This window comes from Lipophrys pholis, assembly GCF_963383615.2.
Source record: "Lipophrys pholis genome assembly, chromosome: 17".
NCBI classification, from domain to species: Eukaryota; Metazoa; Chordata; class Actinopteri; order Blenniiformes; family Blenniidae; genus Lipophrys; species Lipophrys pholis.
In genome coordinates this window covers 13,680,309-13,707,267 of record NC_137643.1, presented here as the reverse complement: position 1 = coordinate 13,707,267, position 26,959 = coordinate 13,680,309, and the positions used below count along the sequence as shown (strand labels likewise).

The following is a 26,959-nucleotide window of genomic DNA, read 5'->3' as shown; positions in this document are numbered from 1 at the left end:
TATGTTTATTTCTATGTGCACAGATCGTACAAATTTTAGTTCTCGAGAGTGCCCCTGGATCACATTTTCAGGTGAGAATGTGAGTGTGTGAATTCTCCTCTCTCTCTCTCTCTCTCTCTCTCTCTCTCTCTCTCTCTCTCTCTCTCTCTCTCTCTCTCTCTCTCTCTCTCTCTCTCTCATGTGTGTTAGTCCTGTTGTAAAAGGTGTACCCTGCCTCTACTGTATTCCCCTTGGATTGGCTTTAGGCCCTATTGACACAGAAGTCAATAACGGGGGATAGAAAAAGAAAATATCATTATGACATCTGACTCCTGTGACCTCCTGTGACGTGTCGTGCCCTCTGCTCCCCTTTGTTTTATGTTTGACATTGACCAGTGCCCCTGCAGGAACTCCACATGGTTCAAATACATTGTCCTGAATAACCGTGAACATATGTATGCGATTTTGTCTTCAGATAAAAAGCTGAAATGCAAACTAACTTTTTTTTTTCAATATTGAGACCACAAACAGACTTATTTGTGGACTAAGTCTATAAGTAACCTGTCGGGGGTGTATAATGGATGTAGTTACCTTCAAAAATGTTGGGGGAAAATCATGTTTTTGTCCAGTGTATTTATTTATTTATTTAGTGTTTTGTATGTATGTATTTTACCAACTTTTTCATTCTCAGCCAATTGCATGCCAACTCACTCTCACTGTGCGATCAAATAACACAAAAGAATAAGAGCAAGAGTACTAGAGTTATTATTATTTATTTGTAGTTATTTTTAATAACACTATTATAGACATCTGTTACAAGATTTTTTTATTACACTAAAAAACGTACAGTTTGCATATCTGTCCGGTAGGGGGCGGTCTAGGAAAACATTGCAAAGCTGGACCTCAGGGATGTGATTGACTCCGCCCCAAACTCTGGAACTCTTGGCGCTGATTAGTTAATTTTTAGATTGATCCTTGGTTGTCTCCGCCCACAGCTTCAAATTCTCATCACTGATTGGTCTTATCCAGTGTCAGTCTCTCGTGCTCTCCGCCCCGCATCAACAGTCGTCCCTCAGTGTTGAAGTTGGCCTTTGGAGGACACCAAGCAACTTGAAAACATGGGAGGAAACTGCCTCAGGACAATAACGCCGAGGAGCTCCTAACCAGCTTCCTGTGAGATGCTCTGAGGGGGTTTATGCACGACAGTCCTGCCCGATAAACGTCGGCAATCTGGATCGTGTTGTACCGCAGGAAAGGACAGTTTGTCCCTGATCCGCTGACCGCTGAGGGTCCACACAGGGGCAACATGAAGTTCGCTCAGTTTCTGCTCAAAAACGGCTCAGCGGCGGGCATACCGAAGCTGGTGGAGAGGTTCTCCAAGTTCTCCCCTTCTCCACTTTCGATGAAGCAGTTCATCGACTTCGGTGAGTGTTGTGATGTTGTAGCAATCTCCAGGGGGCAATCTGTTGCTTCACGTCGAGCCCGTGACACAAGTCACGTTCGCCTCTTTGTGTGGTGACAGCTGAGCTCCCTGACAGACAGCTGGAACCTGCTGACAGTTATGATCCCAGGTTCGCCCAGAGGCTCCTCTGGAGGACAAGGCGCTCAATGAAGGCTTGGGAAACTTTGCAGCTGTGTGAGCTCGCTGCCTGCTCAGTAATGTCTGTCCTCATGCTGTCCTCATGCTGTCCCTCATGTGACTGCAGGCTCGGCCAATGCATGTGAGAAGACGTCCTTTGTGTTCCTGCGACAGGAGCTTCCTGTCAGGCTGGCGAACATCATGAAGGAGATCGATTTCCTCCCGGACAAGCTCCTCGGCACTCCATCCCTGAAGCTCCTCACCAGCTGGTAGGATGGCAGGAACAACTGAACACCTCCCAGCATGCAGCCGCAGGAGTGTCAAACTCACATTCAACCAAGAGCCACAACAAACCACAGTTTAAGCTCTGTTGGGCCAGACACAACTCAATTCTTTCTTTGAGTTTAGTGCTTGAAACCTCTTTGGAAATAAGTGCAATCTTAACCTCTTATTTTCATTCATTCATTCAAATTACTACGTTTATTGAAGTAAAAATGTTACATTATGTTTCAGATCTCAATGGAGGATTTGGTGTTCTGGTGTTTGGTTGCGTGGTGATCCACCTTCAACTCATAGTTCAAGCACAATTTTAGTAATTGTCAGGACCACATCAGCTTCATGCATTGCAGCTCATCAATGTCAAATACAACCTGAGTCAGTAAGAAAGAAATGGTTCAATCAACACCTCATCAACCCCTCAACACAAGATTGGAAAGCTGCTTTTTATGATGTTAGTGGCGAGAGTGTGTGTGTGTGTGTGTGTGTGTGTGTGTGTGTGTGTGTGTGTGTGTGTGTGTGTGTGTGTGTGTGTGTGTGTGTGTGTGTGTGTGTGTGTGTGTGTGTGTGTGTGTGTGTGTGTGTGTGTGTGTGTGTGTGTGTGTGTGTGTGTGTGTGTGTGTGTGTGTGTGTGTGTGTGTGTGTGTGTGTGTGTATATGTATTGTTTGAAACTGTCACTGGAGTGTCCTTGAAGCTCTCTGGTGCTCTGTAGGGGACGTCAAACCCACACTTTGAAAACCATAAGCACAGAACAGATGACCGGAGGTCACTGAAGCTGCTGCCGTTATCTCCTGTCAAACAATACCTCGTGTATAATCCAGCGCTCCTATATTCGCTGCAGATACTCTACAAATCCTCTCTGTTTGCACAAGCCTCCTCTATGTGTAGGCAAACATTACTATGCATGGGGTTTGTCCTGGTTTGTTTTTTATATTTCTTCAAGTTGTGTCACTGCCTGTTAAATAATGAATCAGATGCTCTCCCGTTACCCTCTGTGCACTGTCGTGCTGGATAGCTTTGATATGGGAGTACGCTTTATGACCTTTGCCTGAACTCATTGCCACTGCATCACAGTCCCTGCTTCACATTGAGATTATATATCTATATATATATAGATATATAATGCTTCAATTTTACTTTAGAGTTATCAATGTGTGCTTAACTGGATATATGCACATCAACGCATGTGTGGAACACATATCACCCTAGCAGCATATGCACATTTCAAGGTACATTGCGTACTCATTGTACAGCACAGTACATATCTACCTCTCATGCTTCCAGTATGCTGCACACAGACACAGGGGCGCAATTCATTAATTGTAAGTTGAGAAGCTGGAATGGTTTTTCTCTCTTGTGCTCATGAGATGTTAGACAGGATGTACGCTGCAGAATGCTGGTGTCCACCTTCTTTTACTGTCTACATAATAACAATGAGCGTTACAGATACACGCCGGTCGTACTGGAGCTCGCCTTGCATGACTGACGATCTCAGCAGTTGTTTTTTTTTTCTTTGGCGCCTAAACAGCAGGTCTTGTGTCTGAGTACATTTATGACTTTGAGTTAGTTTTTCCACCCCAGCATCATGTTAAATCCCACAGGTTGTTGTTGTTTTCTTCCCTGCTGCAGACTTTACCCTCATGTGTTGATAATGCTCTACGTACAAGAGGCATAACGACGTGCTTAAAATACAAGTCCTCACCCCACCCCCAACTTTTTTTCTTTTTTGTTTTCTTCTCCCTTCTTCTTCTTCACAGGAATCACCTCAGCGGCTATATTTGCCCACAGGCACATTCTGCTCCGCCACCTCTTTTAAACTTTGTTGATGAAGAATGTGCGGTCACACCCTGATTCTGAATAGTCTATTTAAGGAAGGTGAACCTCTTGGCATGGTGCGGGGTCGTCTAAACTCTGAGGGCTCAAGGTCATTTGGTGGGAAAACTCGCTGCGTTGTATTGGGAGCCACACTGCCAGTCACCTTTCACCTAGTTTCTTCCAAAGCGTGACACAGTGAGCTCGGCCTTCTTCATCCACAGGCCTGGATGATGCATCGTTAAAGCATCCCAGAGTTTATATCGACTAAGAGAAACCTGTTATGTCAACACACTGTCTGATTACACAGTTGTTACGTCGGTGTGCGGCAGGTTTAATAAGAAGCTCTGAGTTCACTTAAAGTCATACATGGCATCGCCATGCCCGTGTTTTTCTTTTTGAAAACACAAAACGTATTGATTTGTATGTATAGTAGATAAGCCAAGGTTTTAATATGTGTCTATCGCGTCCATCAGGTATTCACAGAGCTTGCTGGAGCTGGTAGACTTTTTAGAAAAGGACCCTGGTGAACGGGAAGTCCTCGCAAGGTAAGTTATTCACCTACATGTCTTGCGATATCCTGCACAGTAATTACAAGTTAAGAATGTGTCCGGTTATCATGCTACTCCTCCACTAATCCAAAGCATGCATATTGACCCGTTCACTGTGAGGCTGTGCGCTTCAGCTGACTCCAAAGTGTGGCTGCACTCTTGTCTTGTCGACATCTGAAAAAACCAGTGCTGACTGTGGAAAATTCTCAAGTTATGTCATCCATGCTTGCATAACTTACTGGAAAGCCACCAAATGTCACTGTCAGGCTGAAAGTTATAAGATGAATTATTTTAACGCTCACAGATCAAACAAACATGTTCTGAAAGGGAAAACTGCAACAACGCATTATCTGTCTTATCTTGTTTATTCAGCTCATGTCTTTGTCCGGTTGGTTTAACTTTCTGTCAGCTACTACATGGGAGACGTTGCTCCTTTTTTCAACTTTCTAATTGACTATCAGTAGTATAGATACTGTACCGCCTCTCATTGGACTCTCGCACTTCAAGAGAGAACATGCAGGCTCTACATAGAACGGGCTAGAATCAATCTATGGAGCGTGTTCTCAGTTGGTCACTGGAATCTCTGTAGTTCAGTGCTGATGGGTGAACTCTGCAGGTTAAGGCCTTTAACCCCCGACTGCTCAGGTTGCTCCATCAAAGGCATCCGGGGTAAAACTTCCAAATCAAACATGGGGATCAATCACATAGTGTACTGTGCAAACCCCATGCATGTGTTTAGTTTACTATATTGAGCAGAGTGTGTTCTTAATGGCATTGTGCACAATATCCCCTGCAGCATGCCAGGCTGGGCTATATGGTGATTATATACTGTAGTGTAACGTGAGATATGGCTTTAGTGCTTTAGTGCGGTTTATTCCTGGATTTAAAGGCAGCCTCTGTTGAAATCCTCACGTCAAAGATTTTGTTGTTGTTTCTCCTCTCCGTGTGTTTGTGCTCAGCTTCACGCAGACGCTGGTGAACATCCGGAACCGGCACAACAACGTGGTGCCCACCATGGCTCAGGGGGTGGTGGAGTACAAGGACGCGTTCGGCGTGGACCCCGTCACCAACCAGAACGTTCAGTACTTCCTGGACCGCTTCTACATGAGCCGCATTTCCACACGCATGCTCATGAACCAGCACAGTCAGTATAGCACTCTGTGATTAACTGTGAGTTAATCAACAATGGTTCCTAACACTCACAGCTCATGTCAGTACAGAGAGAGAGAGAGAGAGAGAGAGAGCCTGTGGAGTTCACTCTCAGAGCAGCAAAGGTTTTGTTCACATTCAGTATCGAAGTACAAACTGTTTGTTTGTGTCTCGTAGCATTAATCTTCGATGGCAGTGTGAATCCAGCCCATCCCAAGCACATCGGCAGTATTGACCCCACCTGTGATGTTGTGGAAGTGGTAAAAGGTAACGAGTGTAATTTCCTTATGCACACACACACACAGCCAGGTTGATTGCGGCAATATATTTAGTGTAAGTTAGCGACATTATCACTTATCACGATGTTTATGGTTGTAACAGACTCACCTTTGAAGTGTTGATGTGTCCTAGTGGCGATGTGCATGTAGGGATTTGGACTCCAAAAACAACTGCTCGATGCCTTGTTTCACTTTGCAGACGCTTACGAAACGTCCAAAATGCTGTGTGAGCAGTATTACCTCACCTCCCCCGACATGGAGATCACAGAAGTTAACTGTAAGTCTCCAACACAACTCCAATCTCCCAGTCAAGTTGTTTCTTCTGGTTATACTTTACTTGGTTGTTTAAACAAACCTGACAGACGTTTTTTTTTTTAATTTATATACTCTGATAGTATAAATACAATATGTTCTTGTCGGTCCTGCTAACATATACCCCCGTTATCGAGGTGTGTGTGACCGTGACTCCCAGCCGGACACTCGCAGCTTTGACGACTCATATCATGAAATGTTTCACAGCCAAAAGCCCTGGCCAGCCTCTCCACATTGTTTACGTGCCGTCCCATCTCTACCACATGCTGTTTGAGCTCTTCAAGGTAAAGCATCCAACAGACCCTAACGATAAAGAGCCAGAGAGAGTTCCACCGTGTGTCCTCTCACTCGTTTTGTGATCAACACTGTCCGTCAGAACGCCATGAGGGCGACGGTGGAGACTCACGAGACGAGCCCGACGCTGCCTCCGATCAAAGTTCGTGTTGCTCTGGGTGCCGAGGACCTCACTATCAAGGTAGACGAGGGCAGTTTCAGCAGATCAATAAAGGAAGGACTGTGCACACACTGTCACCAGCGTTTCCTATCCGTTAGGATATGTACTCTCTGATGTCTTGATACATGAAGGTGATATCTTTTCTTTATTTTTAGATGTCTGACAGAGGAGGAGGAGTTCCTCTGAGGAAGATCGAGCGTCTTTTCAGCTACATGTACTCCACAGCCCCCAGCCCGGTCCACGTGGACAACTCCCGTAACGCACCTCTGGTAGGAGTCGAGCCGTCACCTCTTACTTTATTCCAAAATCTTTTGTGCCGTGTCTTTATCAGTAGGTGCAACTTTTAGTTTTCAAACTGAGATTAGAAATGAATTTCAAACGTATGGCGTGTAAGATACGTTCAGTAAGTTGTGCGGTGGGAAGCCATCCTTCCCCCCACGTCACCACTCCTTTGTTTCAGTAGTTTTCTAGTAGTTCTCAAATTCCTCAATGCTGGTCTATTTCTTGCTCTGAATCAGCAGCCGCTGCCTCTTCCTCTCTTGGACTGAATGTAGGACTAAAGCTGGAGACTCACTGCGCCGTCTTGTGGCATAAAATGGCATTTTAAGACGACTGGTTCTGCCTCCAGCTGCTCATCTTGGCTACATTTTTATTCTGTTTTTCGACAAATAACATTACAAACCTCTTCTCCGTTTCAGGCCGGGTTTGGTTACGGTCTGCCCATCTCCCGCTTGTATGCCAAGTATTTTCAGGGCGACCTGCAGCTCTACTCCATGGAGGGTCACGGCACCTCAGCTGTCATATACTTGAAGGTGAGAAGCAGCACACACACACACACACACACACACAATGTCAAAAATAACTGAACACTGCGCTGCTGCAAAGTCAGATGGCAGCTGTAGAGCAGTTGTACAACTCATGTGTGTCTCGTAAGGCAACACCCACATGTTAAACATCACAAAACAGATGTGTGAGGTTGTGATTATGCAAAGGCCAAACTACATAAATGCGCCTCTCATTCACCAGAGCATGTCAGTGTGTTAAGGGTCCAGAATAATTGGTTCTCTTCTGTGCTGTATGACCAGGCGTTGTCCTCAGAGTCAGTGGAGAGGCTTCCCGTGTTCAACAAGTCAGCCTTGCGGCATTACCAGGCCAGCATAGAGGCAGACGACTGGTGCATGCCCAGCAAGGACCCAAAGAAGCTCGGTAACTCTGACGGGACGCACTGATGGTGGACCGAGAGTAGAGGACGCTCTCAAAGAGTTTGATTGAAAGATCAACAGCATTACGAAGAAGAGGGAGGAAAAGGACGAGCCTGCACTGTGAGAGACAGAAGGTGTCTTAACGGCTTAAACATGTTGCTGGACTGAAATATTTTTTTTTTACAGATTCTGGATTCCTCTCTTTAGGGCTATAGAAGGCTGCTTATTTTCAATTCCAGACAGATCATTTCACAGCAATAACTAATGTTAAACTGTTTTGTGATTTCACACCAGCTCCAGGCTTTTTATCCTCCCCGAGGTAATCTTTTTAGACGACTACACGCTGCTACCTATAACAGAACAAGTCAAGTAATAAGCGCTCTCAGTTATTTTACTCAAAGGCAGGCAGACTAAACTGCATTTAAATGTGTTTCTGTTTAAGTGCCCCACCATGCAACAGTTTTATATATACCTTGTTTTAAGAGTAAATGTGTATTTTTGCACTCATTATGTTTGTATCAGTGCTGCACACTGTCCAGCCGAAGTTCACTAAAGTGTTGTCACTCGAGTCTGTTGACCTCAGCATAAACACAAAGGGAGCAAAGTCCGCTTATAGTGGTTAGATATCCTAGGCACTACTGTTTCATACTGCATTTTATTGTTTTCGTCAACAAAGTGATATATATTTCTTTCCTCCAAATGAGATGCAAGTAACTTAAGATGAATTGTGTGGATGTCACTAAACGTTCAGTCTGATTTAGCCGTTTCCCCTGAAAGCTGAATTTATAAACGCTTCAATATACGTATAATGATAAAAGTATATGGAATGCTAGAAATGTGTATTTTTAACCGATACTAATTAACTATAAATTGAGACAAACTATTTCTTTTTAATTATTTTACATTGTTAAAATTTGATCTCTGTACATTTCAGGAACGCAACATATGTTTAACAATGTATGTGTTGTATGTTTAGAGTGCCAAACAATAATTGATGCAAAAAATGTTTCAGTTTGTTTTTTTTTTTTTGTTTTTCAAGGCATTATTGTGTTTTTCTGCACTGCTCTGGATTATGCACATCCTTAATGAAAGGACTATGCAAGATGTCAGAGATCTGGCCTTCATACATTCAGATGTCTTTTAATTCAACACCTTTACGTTTGCCATGAGTAACTATTATCAACTTGAAAATGTTAGGTTTGATTTCACCAATTGTCCTCAAAGTGTTATTGTACAAGTGTGTGGTTCACCACTGAAAGGCCCAGTGAATGTAGAAAATAATAATAAAGAAAAAAAGAGAGAAATATGTCAACTTTTTTTAACAGCTCATTGTGTGTTGTTCATGTCACTCATTGTTTTTTTAATATATATATTCAACGGTGTTTTTTGGGGAATCGGTTTCTCCCAGTCAGTGATTAAACAGACTTGAGCACCTTGCGAGGGCGTAAACAGCCTCATCTGCCGCTGCCTCCCTCTCTCCACAGCTTGTTTTAGGAAACTTTGCTCTGTCTGTCACCGTAACAGACCAATGGCTTTTCATGGCCAGCCGCCAGCAGAGGCCAAAGACAGGCCGTCCTGTTTTGTTTCCCAGCGTCATTAGCGTGTCCAATAATGTCCTGCCCTATTGTGCTTCTGTGGGCTTTCTTTTGTTTTTGTTTTTTCACTCTGTCTTGTTTTACAGGAGGAAGATTTTATATTCAAGATTATTCCTAAAGATGATTAAAAATAAACAAGGTCACTTTTAGGCGTTACACCGTGACCCTTACCGGTTTATTTTAAGATCTTAGGCAGCCAAGCGTGACCGTTTAGTCATCCAGGCAATGTTCTCGCCACAAAAACGTCTCGCACACATGCCGGCCTCCAGCTGAACAACTTGGACTTCTTTATTCTCGACCACAAAAAAAAACCACACACAAAACACAGGACAGTACAAACGACATGGATCGTTACGGGCTCAATGACAGGATTAAAAAGTGAGTAAATAACTAAAAGAACAACTAAAATGCTAATATAAGAAACCTGTTCAAAATATCTTTAGATAAAAAAAAATTAAATAGAAAGATACTTATTTGATTGCACTGGCTCACTGGTTTGTCCCCTTATTATAATAGACTGAGGTGTAATGGTATTTCTTCTATCAACGGCCATGTCTTTGGTCTTAGAAATGTTGCGCCATTTGACAACGTCGACGACGACAGGGCCGTGACGGTTTTCATTTGCCTGTAGTGGGCTCACAATCACTGAGTCATCAGCGTATTTTAAGAATAAACCGATCTGTGGAACTGCTCTGACATATATTAGTGTGTAGATTAAATAATGCTGAGAGCACACATCCATGTGGAAGACCAGGTTTTGTCAGATAAACACCCATTAACTCTGACCCCCTGTGTTGATTTAAAAAGTCTAAAATCCAGGCCACAAGATTATTGTGCAGATTAACATGCAGATTAAAAATCTCTGGGTTAAATGTGCGGTTGAATTCTATTAAAAGCAGAAGGGCAAAACAAAATCAATGAATAAAAGCCGTGCATGACGGCCACCCCCCTCCAGGTGCTTAGATACCTTGAAGTACGGTTAACATAGTATATGGCAGAGGACATAAAAGTCTACTTCAAACATACTCATCTTTGCACTGCTTGACCTATGGATAGGTGTAAAGTTCATAACCAGCCTTCAATTCCTCCTGTAAAACATTTTTATCACAGTGAATACTGATATGGTCGCTCACTCACATACTCTACGTAGGACAATGCAGGTACACATGCTGTATTTTACAAATTCAAGAGTTTGAAACACTTCCCTTTGAGAATGGTAACTGTCAGGCTCTGGGTGGGTAATATACATTCATCTGAGTAATGAAAACAGAAGTAGCTTCAATCTAAATGTTGCCTGAAACAGTTAGATTTAAATGTTGGCAGAAAATGGGAATGTTGCCAGTTTATTTTCTCTCTTCTGGTAAAGGTTGACAAGAAAATGTCGGTATTATCTGGATTCATAGTAATCGTGAAGAAGTTGAGCAACAAATCTTCAAACATTAATAGCATTTTCTGATGCCAACTCATGTAGACCTTGTCCCTGCATGAGGTCCACCGGAAAAAGAGGCACTCGCGGTGGAGTGTCTTATGAAGTGTTTGTTCTACAAGAACACGAGTCTGACAGTGAGCACTCAGGCCTGGTTGCCAGGCAGGTCTGGAGCCTCGTCTGCATGAGGCTTCGTAGACTGTGCAGGGAGGAAATCACCATTACTTTAGTGTCCAGAGCATCTTCTGCTGAAGGTGAAACACCCAAAGAGATATCTCCTCACAGCACATCTTTTCATCGGTAAAGTATCCCCTCAGGTTCCAATAATACATATTTCTTCAAAGAGGAGGGTAGAGGCAGTTGTGGCACTCCTTTGTGACAGAGGTGGTCCAATCCTGATCTGATGGCACATCTGGAGAGGTGCAGCAGGCTGCGGGGAGTGTTGGTGCAAATGGCAAAGACCGAGTCGTAGAAGTCTGCGTGTCGCTGAGGAGACACAAGAGAAGATAATGTGGATTATAGTTGGTGACACGAAGAAAACACAGGAGGAGAAAGATGTGAGAGTAGCCCTAAAATAACATCTAATATCCCATAAAATGTTTTCCATAGCACCATTTATATATCAGAAGATGTTTTGAAGTTAGAGATGCTCTTAGATCTCATAGCACAACCTTGTTGGTTATTTCAAAATCTAGAAAGGACAACATAGACCCGTTAGCAGTGGGATTCAAACCAACAAACCTGTGGTTCCAAGATTACTTCACTAACTTCTACGTTTTTATATCACTAATTAGGGTGAAAATCTCTTTTTGAGCAAATAACCCCATTTTGCATATCGTTCTTTTCCTATATAAAAGTGGGTATAGTTTTGAACTACCTTGTAACAGTCGTCAGGAATCGCAGTTCTCCACTTCGACGTAGGCTTCAAGCATTCGTAACAGTTGACCATGATTTCCACAACTCTGGGAAAGTCGTGACAGGCCTGCAGCACCTGCACAAAACACATGTGGGGCTCAATGTTACAGCACAGAAATCCCGCCAGGACCTTCACCCGTCAGCATCTGGATGGAACCATTTCCAAACATGCAAATTACACACAAGTCCACCTTGTGGAACTGTGGTGGGTAAATCCGAGCTGCATTATGGTTCAGCAGCAGCTGATAGCAGAGTTCGGGTATGGCCATGGGCCTGACATCCGTCACTTTGAGGAGATACTGAATGGGAGCACAGCCGTTGATGTCCATGGCTCGAGAATGGGCTCCGGCCTCCAGAAGCATCTGCATCAGAACGTGATCACAGTTCCAGGCAGCTTTGTGAAGAGCCGTCTTATAGTCTTCTTCCTGGAGGTTGGGATCTGCAGCAGAAGCCAAACTCACAACTGCTCATTCAGTAACGATCACAAGTGTTTTCAGTGGAGTAGAGAAGAAAGCTTTAGATCAGAACCTCTAACCTGCCATGTGGTCCAACAGAAGGCGGCAGACTAAATGATGATTCTCGCTGTAGAGTTGCTCTCTGGAGTCGAAGGCCCAGAAGGCTGCAGTCATCAGAGGAGTCTCCTGCAGAGCGTTAACTGCATTCACAGACGCTCCATGGGCCAAAAACAGAGCTGCCAGCTCAGGGACGCCGAATCTGGCCGCTATGTGCAACGGTGTGACCTCATCGTTGTTGTGGCTTGCCATGTTGACTTTTGCACCTTCATATAAAAAAAGAAAATAGATGACTGTATTGTTTAAGTGGCTTTAAACAGCACATGTAGTCACGTCTGCACGAATCTCAGCCTTCTCACCTTTGAGGATGAGCTGCTTGGCGCAGTCCACAGACTCGCTGGTTATGCAGTAGTGCAGCGGCGTGTGTCCGCTCAGTGACAGGCTGTTGATCTTCGCCCCGTGAGCCAAAAGCAAAGCGACACAGTCACTGTTGGAGACCTCGCAGGCCACATGCAGAGGCGTCTTCCCGTTGGGCATCTTGTTGATGGCCGCACCCATCTGAAGAAGCACCAGTGCCGTCTCTACAGCGTTGTACATCACACATACATGGATGCCCATTGCCCAGGATGTCTCCAGTTTGTAGCCTGGAAGCCAATATCCTGAAGCAGACAAATGGGAGGGTTTGGTTTGGTTTTTTTTAAATGGAAGAAAAGCAACAAATGTTACATCCTTTAAACACAGCAGAGAAGCAGTTTGAATTACAATTAGGTCCTGCATGTCTATGCAAAGCAGCTATTGAAGAAAAATAAGGAGACCCCTTTTAAAACAGAGGTAAAGCTGTCATGTGGACAGCATCAAGTGTACAATTTTTAATTTCATTAATAATTTCTCAATGTCCTTTTGCAGACAATCAATTACAACCACAAGTTCTGCAGTAGAGTCCAATCTTTTAACACCATCCATCCAAAGGTACAAGTTACTGCACTACATGTGTTGGCCTTTACCGCCACCTAGTGGTCAACCTAATTATCAACCGTCCCAAATTATTTTTACAGTTAACTCTTTATCAGCCAAGAGGCTCAGGAAGAAATAGTTGTGCAAATAATTCTATGTAGAATTTTTTTGCAATTTGAGGAAATAATGACCACCCGTGACATTTCAGCTTTAAATGAATCCTGACTACACAAACTGTGTTTCAGTCTTTTGCTTTGCATGATGCATTTCCTTTGAAAATAATAATAAATGTGCATGTATATTCTAGAATTTGTCATCCAACTCAGGGTTCGTAGATGTTGGATTCGATCCCATCTGATCAATAAATCTCAAACATATGCTTTTGGACTTTTTGGAGGAGACCAATGTTCCTACAAAAGACCCATGTATGCACATGAAGAACATGCAATCCACACAGAGAGACTTTGGAGTTGAACCGGATATATTCTCATGTGAGGTGAGAGAACTAACCACCACACCACTGTCATGTGAAGATACCTTGTTGGATCGTGTGTACATAAACCTAGTGACACTGACACAATTCCCAACGTTACACTAGTTTAATAAGCCATATTTAGAATAATTGAATCAATTGGATTGTGACTTTATTCACAGGAATGAAGTGAGAAATGTAACTAAAGCATGCACAAACCAGAAAATAAGAATTCAACCCCTCACCTTGTTTATATGAGGCAAGAACCATGCTTGGGTCGTCCACTTCCAGCACTGCGTCAATGTCTATTTTGCCAGTGTGCAGAATCCGCAGGACCTCCTGTGCCTTGTTGGTGCGCAGGGCCTCCAGGAACTGATCCTTCAGCTGCTTGGCAGCCTGCTTTGTGGGGGTCAACTCCTCCATTAAATCCCCAAGAGAAATGTCTCGTGCTGCCAAACCAGCTGGCTCTGGCTTAAATATTGCCCAGAAAGCACAAAGCACACTGGAGACGAATCTAAATATTGTGATGATGTATCGCTCGAGCACCATTTCAAGACCCCCGGAAGAAGTCGTATGAGGAAGTGAAGTAGAAGAAGAAGAGGTGCAACAAGTGACATGGAGGACGTTGTGGCAGGGAGAAAATAGCCCCGGCGTGAAATTATGGAAAAGTAAAAATAGAAAGACGAGCTAGAGGGAGGGACTGGAGGGCCTCAGCTTGTTGACTCTTGGTCAGTTGGTGGACTGATATGTTCAGTGACTGGAAAAAAAAAAAAAAAACTCTGATCCTGGGCACATGATGAAGGTAAAAATAAAAAAAATTCAAAATGAAAGAGTGGGCACAGGCTTTAAAAAATCTAAAAGGAGAATCAAAACCAAACTATGGACAGTGACTGCACATTTTATTCAGTGTGACAAGTAGCTGCCCGTTCAAACTTTCCAGTGTGCGATAAAAGCGTAAGACAAAGAAGGAACAGGATACGCACGGCTCCTAAAGCGTGGCTATCGGTCTCCAGGAATTACGTTTTGTCCTCTGATATGAAACCTCTGCGTTTGTGTCCTCCAGGTCTCATCAATACACTGATCTTCCAGCTTTCTGCACAATATAAAACAAGGCTTCAGTATTATTCTTACACCATATTGCTCTCCATGATTCACCATACATACAAAAAGAGTGAAAAGAGAGCAGTCTGCCGGGGTTATTCACAGGAAGTGTTACAAAATACTTCATAATACATCATGAGTAGTTTATTGGAGGAGAACTGGAGCAGCACTGGTTGTGTTTGAGGACAGATCACAAGCACAATGGGAGAATACAACAGCTTTCTTCTGTCTATGAACGATCAAACTCCAAAACCTTCATTTCGATAACAATCACTTGAATTTAAATCACTTTTTAAATAAACAGTCTCAATCAAGGTTTGGCAAAAAAAAGAAAGAAAAAAAAAAAGGCATTAATTATATGAGCCTGAATAAATCATGATTAATTGTTAATAATACTCTTATGTATAAGTTATCATAAACAATAGTCAGAAGCTTCATTAAATACAGGAATAAATAAATAATAACTTTACCTACTATCTGTGACATTGCAACCCTGATCAATATTGTCGTAAACAAAAACACCAGGCAGGGATTTTAAGACAAAAGGAAACGATGCCTTCATTTCTATCACGTTTCTCTATTTCTCGTAAATCTACAGAATGATTCTTGGGAATGAACACAGGTAACATGTCTCTCAGTCAGCTTCACGATCCCAAAACAAAATCGGTTTACATAAAGAACATTTATCAGAAAATATTATCTAACAAGTAAAATTCAAATGCTCCGAGTCATAACTCAAATGATTCCAGGAATAAAATTAGAATTTCGTTGCATCCGTCAGGTGCAACTCCCAGTGTAACATTAAACTATAGGTATTGAATACAGTAATCTTTACAAGGCAGCTCCTGCACTCGCTGCGTCTCTCTTCGGTCACAGAAACCATCTATATGGCAGCATTCCTAAACGTTACTGGAAATATTCCAGAGAGATCTGTTCGGTACAGTTTGACATGTGAAATAATAGGAATCGCTTCCAAAATGAAATTCATGACTCAGTCTGCTGTATGTGTTTGATGCTCCCACAGAAGCGGGAAGAGTTCAGAAGAAAAAATTTAATGAAAATAAAATCCTCCTACTCTAGAGTTCCAAAAGGCAGCAGCGGGCTATTACTTTGTTACAGAGAGAATATAAAAAGAGGTCAAAAGCAGGATACAAGCAGAGTTAAAGCAACATTATGCATATAAGCTGGAATCTTCAGGTCATCAGGGGTTTTTTACTTCTTTTTTTTTTTGTTTGTTTGTTTTTGTGGAATAGGTTAGGTTAGTTACAAATTTAATGATTACACAGTACCTGAAATCTCCAGTTGAACAAGTCCATTGAGTTCAGTATGTATGTTCTTTCCGTTAATACTTTGAGAACTACGTCAGTATGGTACAAGTCTAATCATGTGAGGAGCGCTGAGTAAACCACATTTACAGTATTTGCACTTCCAGTGTTCCTGCGGGAACTGAGAGGGCTTCTTTCTTTCACTGAAACTTGGCTCTCAGTTCAGTTTCTATTCAAATGTTCAGGGCTGTCCTCTTCAGTAGTAGTAAGCAGCACGGCGACACCTAGTGGCAGGAGAGAAGCATTTCCTTGTAAATTCCACCAGCGTGTGCCTCTTCAGAGCAATAGTGTCCTCTGATCTATGTATCTGAACAGGATGTACATAAATCTATCGAAATGGCACGTCAGACATATTTGTCTTAGTATTTATCACTGTACATGTTGGTGGTCTGCATCTCTTCAGGTGCCGCGGCGGCTAACAGACAGCTCTGTTGATGATATAGGGAAAGCACGAGATGAACTCTATACAGACCTGATCTGTATATGAATAAATAAACCCAACATACAGCTATAAACAGCAAAATAAATAGAACTCGGTCACTTCTCGAATGGCTAAAAACAGGATGGGTGTCAAATGAGGCAAATGTCGGGCATTTTTCTGTCATCCAACTGCACGTTTTGGTTTTGTTTGCTTGGTGAGAATGTCACTCGGCAACCTAAGAGTTGGGCGTGGAGCTCCACCGCTGAACTACTGAGCAGGCGTCCCTCAGGGCGTATTCATGGGGCCCTACCGATGTTCTCTTCCGTAAGATGCTACTTGGGGTGGCGCTACAGTGTAGCAGGAGGTAATGACTTCACTCCGCCGCATCCTTCTGCTGCTGCTCCAGCTCTCTTTTTCGTAGCTTCTCACGCTGCTTCACGACTTTCTCTTGGTTCCTTCGGGCTTTCTCCATCAGAACTTTAAGGTCTTTGATCTTTTTCTTGATCAGAGCGCGATCCTGGGATGAAGTGACTCCAAGAACCTGCAAACAAATCCATGTGCACCGTCAGTCTTCTCAACCTTTCACAACAGATTGTTTTGTTTTTGCTGTACATAAATAATTACTATTAAGGAATCTGGGCATTTTCAAAACCAACTTTAAAAACTTTTAAGACCTCCAATGAAACAGCAACACAAACAAGAAATACAAATAAAACTACTATGTCAACATTTTCCTTCATTTTTCCTTGTATTAGATATAAATTCATACATTATAAAGGAGAAAAGCAAAAACAAACCCAACATTATTAAAATTAAACTTCTTTCTAGTCTTGCCTACTTGTTTAATATGTATTTAGGACTTTATTCAAAAACATCCTGTAAAATATATTAGAAAACCTCTACTCCGCAGCAAATTAAATTCCTAACCTTTAACACTTTTAGATATTTAGAGATATTTGTATTACAATTATATATAAAATATATATAGTTTTTTTAAATGGATATGCATCTTACACACACACATGGCAGGTGGACAGGTACGACGTTACCTTGAGGTCGGTGCTGTCCAGCTGAAGCAGCTGCTCTCCGTCTACATTTTTGGCAGTGAATTCTGGGATGTGGTGTTCTAAGTTGAGGCCCATGAGCCAGCGGGCCACCTGTGGGGGGCTCCACTCGGTCACGCTGCAGTTCTGCCACTGATGCTGCTTCGAAAACTGCGCCTCATCCAAGATCTGTCCATGTGTCACAACGACAAGGAAAAAAACGTCAGCGAGGGGAAGAAGCTGCTGACCGACTGCTGCTGCCACACGTCCAACAAAACACTGGATTCTTGGTGAGCTTGAATGAAATGCACTTCGACAGCTTCGGCGAAGCCGACATCTAGTATGCTCTTGAACATGCATGATAAAAGGATCCTCCTTCACAAGTGAGTTTCGGCGATGAGACACAGACACGTGGTTCATGCACAAAGGGCTTTTCAGAGTCTCACCTCGTCGTCTATCATATCCAGGCTCTTGCAGCAGAGAAAGCAAAAGAAACACGACTGGTTTGTTAACAGAGCAGGAATGAAACGACTTCCTCCAGAGCAAAGCGTGTACATTTCAGAAACAATGACGGCAAACAAGAGTGCATCGATTTCTGTTTGCAGCTAGAAAAAAAACATGACATCCTGTAATTTGGAATCTGCGTGGGCTCAAAGCGTCGCGTACGAACCAACAAGGTGTGAAATATTCACTTTGAAAGCTGGCAATTTCAGTCCAGATTTTCAAATGGGATGTTTTGTTTTACATACTGCGGAACCTAAACTATCACTATCAAAAAAAAAAAAAAAATAGATGAAAAGATTCTTGGGCTGTACCTCGTCTGAGGAGAGCATCGGGGTGTGCGTGCGTCCGGACAGCTTGGCTTCGCTGAGCAGACCACTGATTTCCACCGAACTGCTGCTGCTGGCGCTCAGATCATCATTCAAAGTGGGGCCCTAAGAAATCCACAACACACCCGTCAGACCCGAGGTGAGAGCCAACTGGCTTTGAGAGAGATTTTAGTTGATTAGCTGAAGTGCTTCCCTGCTATTGATGCTGCTGTGAAGTGTTATTGATTAAAAGCATGATGGCATGTTGATATGACAAATTTAATCAAGGATGAATTACTAAAGCTAACTAAAACGTCTGGATCAGGACGGAATGAATCTGAAAAATTAGGGATTTTCTTCTGGCCGTGTCAGGATCACTGGTTCGTTCTACATAAAAAGGCTGAGGAGATACAGCGCGCTGATGTAAATGAGGTGTTTGACTGGGAGAAAAAGAAAAGCATGAACACATTGCATAACAATGTGTAACAGACGACTTTCAGACAGAGATGTAAAGATTTGTCTGGTACGGCAGCTGTAAGGAGACTGTTATTCGAGGTAAAGGTGAAAATAATCTCACGAGCTCTGAGCTGCAGCTTCTGGGCTAAAAACCTTCCCTAAAACCACAAAACTATTAACGCACATCATTTCGGCAGTGATTTACTTCATGATGAAGTCTAAAGCTGAGCAGGTAGTAGAGAGAAAGAAATAGCAGCTGAATTTATGCAGGATCAAATATAATCTCCTCTTTAATCCTAAAGTGACTACGTCTGATATCATACAGGATTAAAAGCAGTTGTTATACAAATTCATGCACGGCAACAAACAGCCATGTTAACAACCTTCATCTCATTGTCTTAAGATATTATAGCTTCAAAATTCCTTATGAGACACAAACAACTGGAAGCAAGAATATTTAAACAAATGTTTAACGAAGGTTGTTAAATGGATAGTTTTGCTGCTCAATTGTAAGACCTTCATTCATTTATTTGGCAATTAATGCAATTACAATTCAATTATTCATTGTTAATTTCCCGCCACACAAACCCAATTTACCTCCTTATGTACCAACTTATTTCCATTGCAGTGGAATGATGCGTATATAAACAACGAGACATAAAGATATACAATACCAAGTAATATGAATAGGAGAAGAAGTGAGGCCATGTGAGTGAAGTCTGTAAACAACACAATGCATCAGCACCATGCAGAATGTAGATAAAGAAGGCACAATTACACAGTATTCAGTGTTACAGTCCATATTCCATATTGAGTACAACATGACTATATGTCTGGCACACCGCCTCTGCAGAGGACCAAGCAAAGTGTCTTCTAATGCCTCGACTGTAAAGAGCCTCGTAACTTGTCTAATGCATCATTTACCAAACTTCATGTACCTTGGCCTTGAGCTTGTCGGGACTTTCCTCTGCCGAGGGCTCTATGGAGCTGGAAGAAAAGGAAGGAGATGAAATAGATTACAGTCTTCACAATCACAGTCTGTAAATCTGCAATCGTTGAGAAAGACAAGAGGATGTACACCAGCATCATCCAGCAGTTTGGTTTTTATTTGATGGAGCGAAAAAGAAAAACGGCACCTCAAAACACATTGTTTTTATTTTTACCTGTTTCCAGGCGAGGCTCTGGGATCCTTCACTTGGGTTTTCCTGAGCGAGGACCTGAATAAGACGAGCGTGAAACAATGTTTTCGGAGGTTTTGTTTTTAACATTCTCTTCATTTAAAATCAATCCTGACGACACTGTATGATAACAACAAAGACATTCAGTTCAATTCAATTCAAAGTGCACGACGGAGGTTTGAAATACACAAATATGGAAATATAATAACTGTAACTCAACTTCTCAACTAAACAGAGAAGTCTAAATATAAAACATGAAATCTTTGCACATACTTTCATAACTCAGACATTGTGTATAATTTAGACAACTTAAAAACTACCAGCAGAAGAAAAATAGCACTTTGACCTTTATGATCAAAAGAGCCATTCTGGTCAAGCAGGATTATTGTTTACTCACGCCAACAATTCAGTTTTTTGGGTTTTACCCGTGGTTAGGTTATTGGGGACTGAAGTTTGATGCCCGACATGAATCACCTGCAGGCAGTAAAAGGCACTGCAGGATGTGAAGCGCATGTTTGTGATCACGTCAAACTCAAAGATAATAGTAGCTTTGAAAGATCGCCTGCAGTGCCAGAAAATTTGAATATGAATTTTAAAAGTCTGTTAATTTAGTTGTAATGTCAAAGCTACTAGATGCCGCATCAGAGAGGCTGAAGAGCCGCCTGTTAAATACCCCCGCACTGGTCATTACAGTGGTCTCCAGGACTTCTGCAGTCCAACTGTCCAATCATGGACAAGACTTTTACAATTCTACTGTAATAAAATAAAAATAGTAAAATCATTTGGAAATGTAATAAGTATTGAAAAGCTTTGCTGGGCTTCACTTCCAATCCACTAACAAAGTAAGTATTGTCCAGTTAGAAATCTCCCACTTACATGGTACTGATCAGCTACATAGTATTACCACTAATACTTTGAAGAATTTACTGTTAAGACATTTATAGCTCATCAGTATTAGCATGAGCTTTTTGCTTTAACCGATTATGACCAGAGGAAATCCCTTTACAATTTTGAGTAAAGTTTCTCGTTCAGCTGGCCTCATTTCAAAGTGTTTACACTACATGACACTGAGAATCGAGCTCATTCTCCCCAGACCAGAACAATTTTCCAAAACGTGATATATGACGTCTTCTCACCCGGGGTCCAGAGCTCGCCTGTGCTCGTCCAGGCTGTGCGAGGGGCTCGACTTGGCAGAACCTGTGAACATCCAATACTCAGATTACATTAACAGACAGTGATGCGCTTAAATGGCAAAGAAATAGTGAGATTTATTCTTGTCTTCATATCAGAAGATATCATCATCTGTAGATTTATTTAAGCCTGATGTGATGAGGGCCGTGCAGTGCTCACCGTGCAGCGTTCTTCTCGGCGAGGCCTCTGCACTGCCGGGACCCCTGAGGACAGACGCTCCTCCATCCCCGATACGAACTGAACCAGAGCGACTGTGGGCAGGACTGCCCTGTCCTTCAGAGACCTGAGGAGGGACAGAACCATTATGTAAGGAGAGGTCAGAAAATATTGAGAGGAATAGCAGTGAGAAGAGGAAGACGGGGGACAGCGCACAGCCATGAAATATCTGATCTGAGCTGCAGACTAATCTGACAGAAGTCACTTGACATACTTTTACGACTTCTAATCCTTCGCCCTCTTTTCCTTGGTTTTAGTGTCCCTGCCATGTCTGATCCAGTTCTTCAGCTTTTTATTTATTTATTTATTTTTAAATCAGATCTGAACTTATTCGTGCTCTAAACGAGTTCAGCGACGGCATTAGCCAGATGAGAGCCGTTCATCCAGAAGAAGACTGGGGCTGTTATTATCACATGGGGAGGGGGACAATAAGTTGTGACGGCATCACTCATTTAGAGCACCAGAGCGACACACAGCAATTAATTCATTAAAAGGAATAAAGTGGAATGGACAGTGTGTGTGTGTGTGTGTGTGTGTGTGTGTGTGTGTGGGGGGGGGGGGTTCACACACTTTCATTAAACACACTGTGGTGACAAGGAAGGACATATAAATTAAAGAGTTAAGAGTAGCTAATAATGGAAGTAATGGAGCTTTGGTTGAGATTTTAACAAATGTTTAATTAACTATTGAATCGTAAATGTCGATTTGGTCGTGGTATTTCACATTGTTCACTACAGAAAGTCATTACAACTCGTACTGTAGACATGGCCAGATTCTGGAAGCCCTTTTCTGTCACGGCTGGGATTCACACCGAGTGGACGGGCGTATCAAAACAAACCTCTCCCTCCGTGGAGCTGATGCTGTCTCGTGCAAATCCTCGGGAGTTCTTCTTTTTACTGGGTGAGTATTCCCTCGGGTCTAGAGACACGCACACACCCACACACACACACACACACACACACAAACAAACAATCGTGATTTAGTAAAACGGTGTAAAACATGTATATCCCCAAGTTTTTCTTATTGCCTTTGTCATTCTGAGCCGCTTTGGCCTGAGCTCAGTGTGGACACCCACACTTAATTCCTCAATGAATAAATGATAAGCTGTTAAAATCTCCCCCTATACTTCATAAATTAAGCAGGCTATTATTTTTCTTCTCACTCCGCAGGTCCTCATCGAAATGCTGTCAGAGAAAACAGTCATGTACATTTTTTTTTTTTTTTTTTAAATCCTCTCCCACATCCTCTCCTCTTCCTTTACATCCAGTTCCAGCTGTGTTCCTGAACCCCCTTTTGTTTTAATATTGCATAATGAGCTGCAGCGTTCACATCAGAGCCGATCCAATCACTCTGTTCACTCGTCTCCACCGAGCTCCCTCCGATGCAGACAGATACAGCCACTGAAATAACAGCCAAGCGCGGCTTAAACGACTCATAGCGAACAAAGTCAGACAGATGTGCTCAAAACAGATTAGGTGGTTTGTTTTTGTCAGCGGCGGTCCAAAGTGAAACCGGAGTCAGAGGTGAGAGGGTGTCTGAAGGTTAAAGCGGCAGGATTTGTGATGTGCATTATAAAATGCTTTCAGTGTGTGTGTGTGTGTGTGTGTCAGCAGCTTCTGAAATGTATGGTGCAGAGGACAAAGGTAAAATCTCAAAAAAAGAACGGGCGATAACCTGGATGGACTTTAAATAAACACTATAATTTCCTTTGGAAACTTTAGCTTTGGAAGAGCTTCCTGAAATGGGACATAGCAGGTCTTAGTATTCAGTTATTAATGAATTCATTAAAAAAAAAAAAAAACAGTGAGACGGGTACTCGATCCACAGTGAGGGGGGACTGTGAAGTGCAGTTTCAGAGTTCCAGAGCTTGTTCTAGCTGGAACGCTCTACCAGTGACCAGAGGAAGCACCACGTATGTCTCATTCAAGAGACAACTTAAAATATTTCTTCTCAGCCAGCAACATTGTGACCACGAGGAGGTGTTTTAGTACACAGGGACATGGATCTTTGTATTTTCATCTTTTTTTAATCGGGAGTAGGTCAGTGTGAATGAGTGTGAGGGGGAGGGAGGAGTGTGTGGCTAATATTGGAATATGTGTTAACTTTAGTGTGGTATGTTTTACATGTATTATAGTAACTATGTATGTTTGTGTTTAGTGGTATGGTTCTACCCCGTGGGACTGCAGATGGAAATGAGCTCTGAGCTAAATCTAGCATATTTACAGCGCTGTGTGTCTGTTCATCAATATGCACTGTCCCATTCAAATAAATTAATGAACGAAATGAAATGATGCAACTGTTACCATCAGATGCTTTGAACCTTTCGCTGTAACTCGGACTCGTCCTCAAATGGGTTTAAACAAGTAACAAGCTTTGATAATGCCAACGTTTCAGATGTGGGGAGGAGACGAAAGTAAATCATCTGAAAAATAAATACTTCAATGTTTGCCATGTATTTCCATCTGTCGATGTAAGTAATGCAAACAACAGTCCCACCACGAATACGACCCTCATTAAAATGCTCAACATGACAATTGATGATCTGCAAGCTTCAAATAATGTGAAGTATCTTGCAGGAAATAAAGTAAAAGTGGCCACTTGCAACAAACAATCACAGTGTGAAACTTCATAAGACGCACAAAACATGTTTTTTCTGATTTAGTTTCCATCTGGGAGATCATATTTCCAGACATAAATACGTGAAGGTTGAGATGTAATCTTCTTGTTATCACGCTTCTCTCAGCAACACTTTGACACTCGGAGGCTTCGCACTAAAACTGGACACGGACAGATGGAAACAGCTCAGCCGGTTCTGTCACCCGGCACCTCCGAGCCTCGTTTGTTTAATCCGGACAAAAACTGGAGTGTAAAGGCGGCGAGACGCGACTGCCAAGGCACCAGCAGGGACGGCAAAAAGGCAGAACTCTACCTGGCCCTCGGTAAAACTGCAACTTCTTCTCACATCTTGACTTTCAAGCAATTAGTTATTCATTCGTGAGCTTTTTTCTTTAATCGTTTGTGCCGAGTGGTACAGAAAACCAAACTGAACTAAATAATCCTCGCCCGGTGTCCACAGACCTCTGCACTGTGCGGCCGCTCGGCTGGGACTCTGCTCCTGAGCGCTGAACCTCTCCGAACTGTTGCTGTTGTTGTTGTTGACCTGGATGCCGTTCTGCTTCATCAGCTGCATCAGCTCCGACTCCAATGTCGCAATCTGTGGGAAGAGAAACCGATCGATGTTTAAACAGCCGAGAGCGTTCACCTGTCAAAAGAGCCACTTTTACAGAGCGGAAGTTATATTCTGCTCCGAGGAAATGAGTTGTGACTGCGTTTTTTAAAACTGATTTAAGCCTTGTGCAGGAGTGTTTTGACAACAGCAATACATGTTATGCGCTGCAGTTCACTCTTTCACTCAGAGAGATGAGTAGTCAGTGTGCACAGGGATAGTAAGGGACAGTCAGGCCCAGTGTCCGTTCAGCTGTAAAGAAACGGCCGAGATTCAAGCACAAAACATCAGCGCCATCATTGTCTTTCTGACGTTCAGTCTTTTTATTTGAGCCAATAGAGACACGCAACGTTGTCATCCGACTGGAAATCAAACGTTGCAGCAAGATAGTAGGCAACATAGCAGCTGTCATGTTTCAGGGGAAGGCAGAAAATCAATGTGAGCTTGAAAACAGACGGGATCGCATGACCTGGATACTGTTCCAGTACAAACTGTGGAAAAATGGCAGAAAAAAAAAAGCACAAATGATGGTGTTAACTGATTTCAGGTACATGGCAAAGAAATGTACTAGAATGGAAAAGATAGTTTTTCCATTACAGTTAAACCAAATTTTAGATTTATTACACATAAAATTTAAATATTTCAAGCATATTTTGTTTTATTGTTTATAAGTCATGAAAATCCAAAATGCAGTATCTCAGAATTTATTTCTTATATTTTATAATTAATAAGTAAAAAAATAAAAATAAAAAATGCAGGAAGTTCACATAGCAAAAATGACTGACAAATCAATTAAACATGTGCACCTTATTCAATATCTTCACATTGTTCCTATGAAACTGCCTTATCCGCTCAAATATTACTCCTAAATGCAGAATGCTGCAGACATAGTATGAGCTGCTAATGTTGTGCAGGAAAAACTGGGATGAGAGATGGACAGGAAAAGGATAAAAAAAAAAAAAAAAGACGTGCTACCCTGACTTGCAGTCCCTGGATCTCAGCCAGGTGAGCTTTCTCAGCCTCCTCCAGCCGCCTCCTCTCCGCATCCTCCTTCTGGATGAACTCCACCTCTCTGGAAAGAACAGGAGGGAGGGAGGGGGAGATTTTAATGTGCTGAGTGGGTGTGTGTGATGACACGGGATGCATTTACAGAGTGTGTGAGCATGTTGTGTGATGCTGCCTGCCTCTCGCTCAGCTGTGCCCATAAGAGCTGTTTTGAGGATATCGGTGCGTCTCATCTCGCCCCGGCTCTTAGGCGCACGGCGAGCATCCGCACATAAAAAAGCGCACGGCTCCGCCCCTGAGAATGCTAAACGCAGCCACTTTCCAATGCTTGCTTCGCCCTTGGTTGTATGCACCGACCGTTTCCTCAACCCTCAGCTACAGATCAGCTCGGAGAGCTCGTTTCATCAGTTTGCTTTCATTTGGCCTGCAGGGGCAGAGCCAATTAGAGGGAGTCTGAGAGGAGCAGAGCTTGAGAGGTTGTGATGGGGGCTGACCAAAGGAATCAGAGCACAGAAAAACAGGAGCGCTGAACTGCATTAGAGAGGAAAGTCGGCTGGAATGAGAGAAGACTTATACGTGCTCATTGAGGTGTTCCTGTAATAATGAGGGAATTCCTGCCTCTTCACCTGCCGCCGAAACTCAATGACTGGGTTTTGTCTCCGGGACTGAAAGAAGGTCGACCAATGACTCACTTCTGCTGGAAGTCTTTGATGAGTTTCTTGGCTTTGTTATATTTCTTCTCCAGAGCCTGGTACTGGGCCTGGGCCTCCTTCAGGTGTTCGTTGACGGTGTGGCAGAGGGTCTGCGCCTCGATCCAGTAGCTTTCGAGCTTCAGCATCCTCTCCTTGTTCTCTTCGATGCTGGCCTTCAGCTGGGTCTTCTCCTTCTCCCAGCGCTGCTTTTCCCTCTCCACCGATGCCAACTAAAAGGAGACAACAACAACTAAATAAACAATGCAGTAGAGTTGCTTGCTTTTCATTTTGGGAAAAATACACTGTGTTTTACAATAAAACTGTCATATTTTCCCAGATTACATAGGTTGTCCATAAGATCAAAGCAGTAGAGGATGAACTACACCAAAGCTATTAAACCAAAGCAATTTGAAAAAATAAAGTGCTTCAATTTGGGGATAATAACACACAGGGCCAGTAGTCAATACTGTGTACAAAAGGTCTTTTTTTTTTTTTTTTTAGAGCAAAGTATCTATTCGGAGCACAAATTGCACCTCTTATTCATCATATAAAAGTGGAGCTATCATTACTTTTAAAACAGCTTTTTCGGCACCATTCAATTTGATCACAGGGAGTTGGAAACATTAATTTTGGAATTAATCAAATTAGGGCAGTACCTCTGACAGAGTGTACAAATTATACACTTCACGTGTATAAGTGAGACGAATGCACATATCTGCGCGATCAGGTTGCATTCGGTGAAATAAAATAGAAACACTACCTGCCGTTTTTACACTTATTCGACTCAAATGAAACCTTTTTTTTTTTTTTTTTTACACAAGATTAAGAG

At 42.6% G+C, this 26,959-nt stretch overlaps 3 protein-coding genes across 8 annotated transcripts in view; 1 reads left to right on the top strand and 2 right to left on the bottom strand.

The window, feature by feature from the left end:
- Positions 1–1,053: 1,053 nt before the first annotated feature.
- On the top strand, positions 1,054–8,919 carry pdk4 (pyruvate dehydrogenase kinase, isozyme 4). Its single transcript, XM_080484413.1, has 11 exons — positions 1,054–1,403; positions 1,686–1,827; positions 4,124–4,195; positions 5,158–5,342; positions 5,525–5,614; positions 5,825–5,902; positions 6,145–6,221; positions 6,314–6,412; positions 6,547–6,660; positions 7,090–7,203; positions 7,477–8,919. Exons 1-11 carry the CDS (start codon positions 1,286–1,288, stop codon positions 7,618–7,620), a joined length of 1,233 nt encoding a protein of 410 aa, XP_080340539.1. The 5' UTR covers positions 1,054–1,285; the 3' UTR covers positions 7,621–8,919.
- Positions 8,920–9,448: 529 nt separating this feature from the next.
- asb4 (ankyrin repeat and SOCS box containing 4) lies at positions 9,449–14,095 on the bottom strand. The gene is made up of 6 exons (XM_080484412.1): positions 13,713–14,095; positions 12,401–12,700; positions 12,065–12,307; positions 11,721–11,968; positions 11,492–11,605; positions 9,449–11,100 (listed from the first exon to the last, which is right to left on the bottom strand). The coding sequence occupies exons 1-6, from the start codon at positions 14,014–14,016 to the stop codon at positions 10,909–10,911; spliced, it is 1,401 nt and encodes a 466-aa protein (XP_080340538.1). The 5' UTR covers positions 14,017–14,095; the 3' UTR covers positions 9,449–10,908.
- A 597-nt stretch (positions 14,096–14,692) lies between these two features.
- ppp1r9a (protein phosphatase 1, regulatory subunit 9A) overlaps positions 14,693–26,959 on the bottom strand; it is a 51,482-nt gene continuing 39,215 nt past the window's right edge. For 3 of the 6 annotated variants that reach the window (XM_080485094.1, XM_080485093.1, XM_080485095.1), the window contains exons 9-20: positions 26,131–26,360; positions 25,409–25,505; positions 24,286–24,421; positions 22,046–22,125; positions 21,151–21,274; positions 20,937–20,997; positions 19,786–19,839; positions 19,561–19,609; positions 18,173–18,292; positions 17,804–17,827; positions 17,364–17,546; positions 14,693–16,855 (exon numbers count right to left, since the gene is read on the bottom strand). In XM_080485094.1, the coding sequence (XP_080341220.1) occupies positions 16,688–16,855; positions 17,364–17,546; positions 17,804–17,827; positions 18,173–18,292; positions 19,561–19,609; positions 19,786–19,839; positions 20,937–20,997; positions 21,151–21,274; positions 22,046–22,125; positions 24,286–24,421; positions 25,409–25,505; positions 26,131–26,360 (1,326 nt within the window). In that variant the 3' untranslated portion in view covers positions 14,693–16,687. Of the gene's footprint in view, positions 16,856–17,363; positions 17,547–17,803; positions 17,828–18,172; positions 18,293–19,296; positions 19,342–19,560; positions 19,610–19,785; positions 19,840–20,936; positions 20,998–21,150; positions 21,275–22,045; positions 22,126–24,285; positions 24,422–25,408; positions 25,506–26,130; positions 26,361–26,959 lie in introns of all 6 variants that reach the window. The other 3 variants (XM_080485097.1, XM_080485096.1, XM_080485092.1) reach the window with 2 other exon arrangements.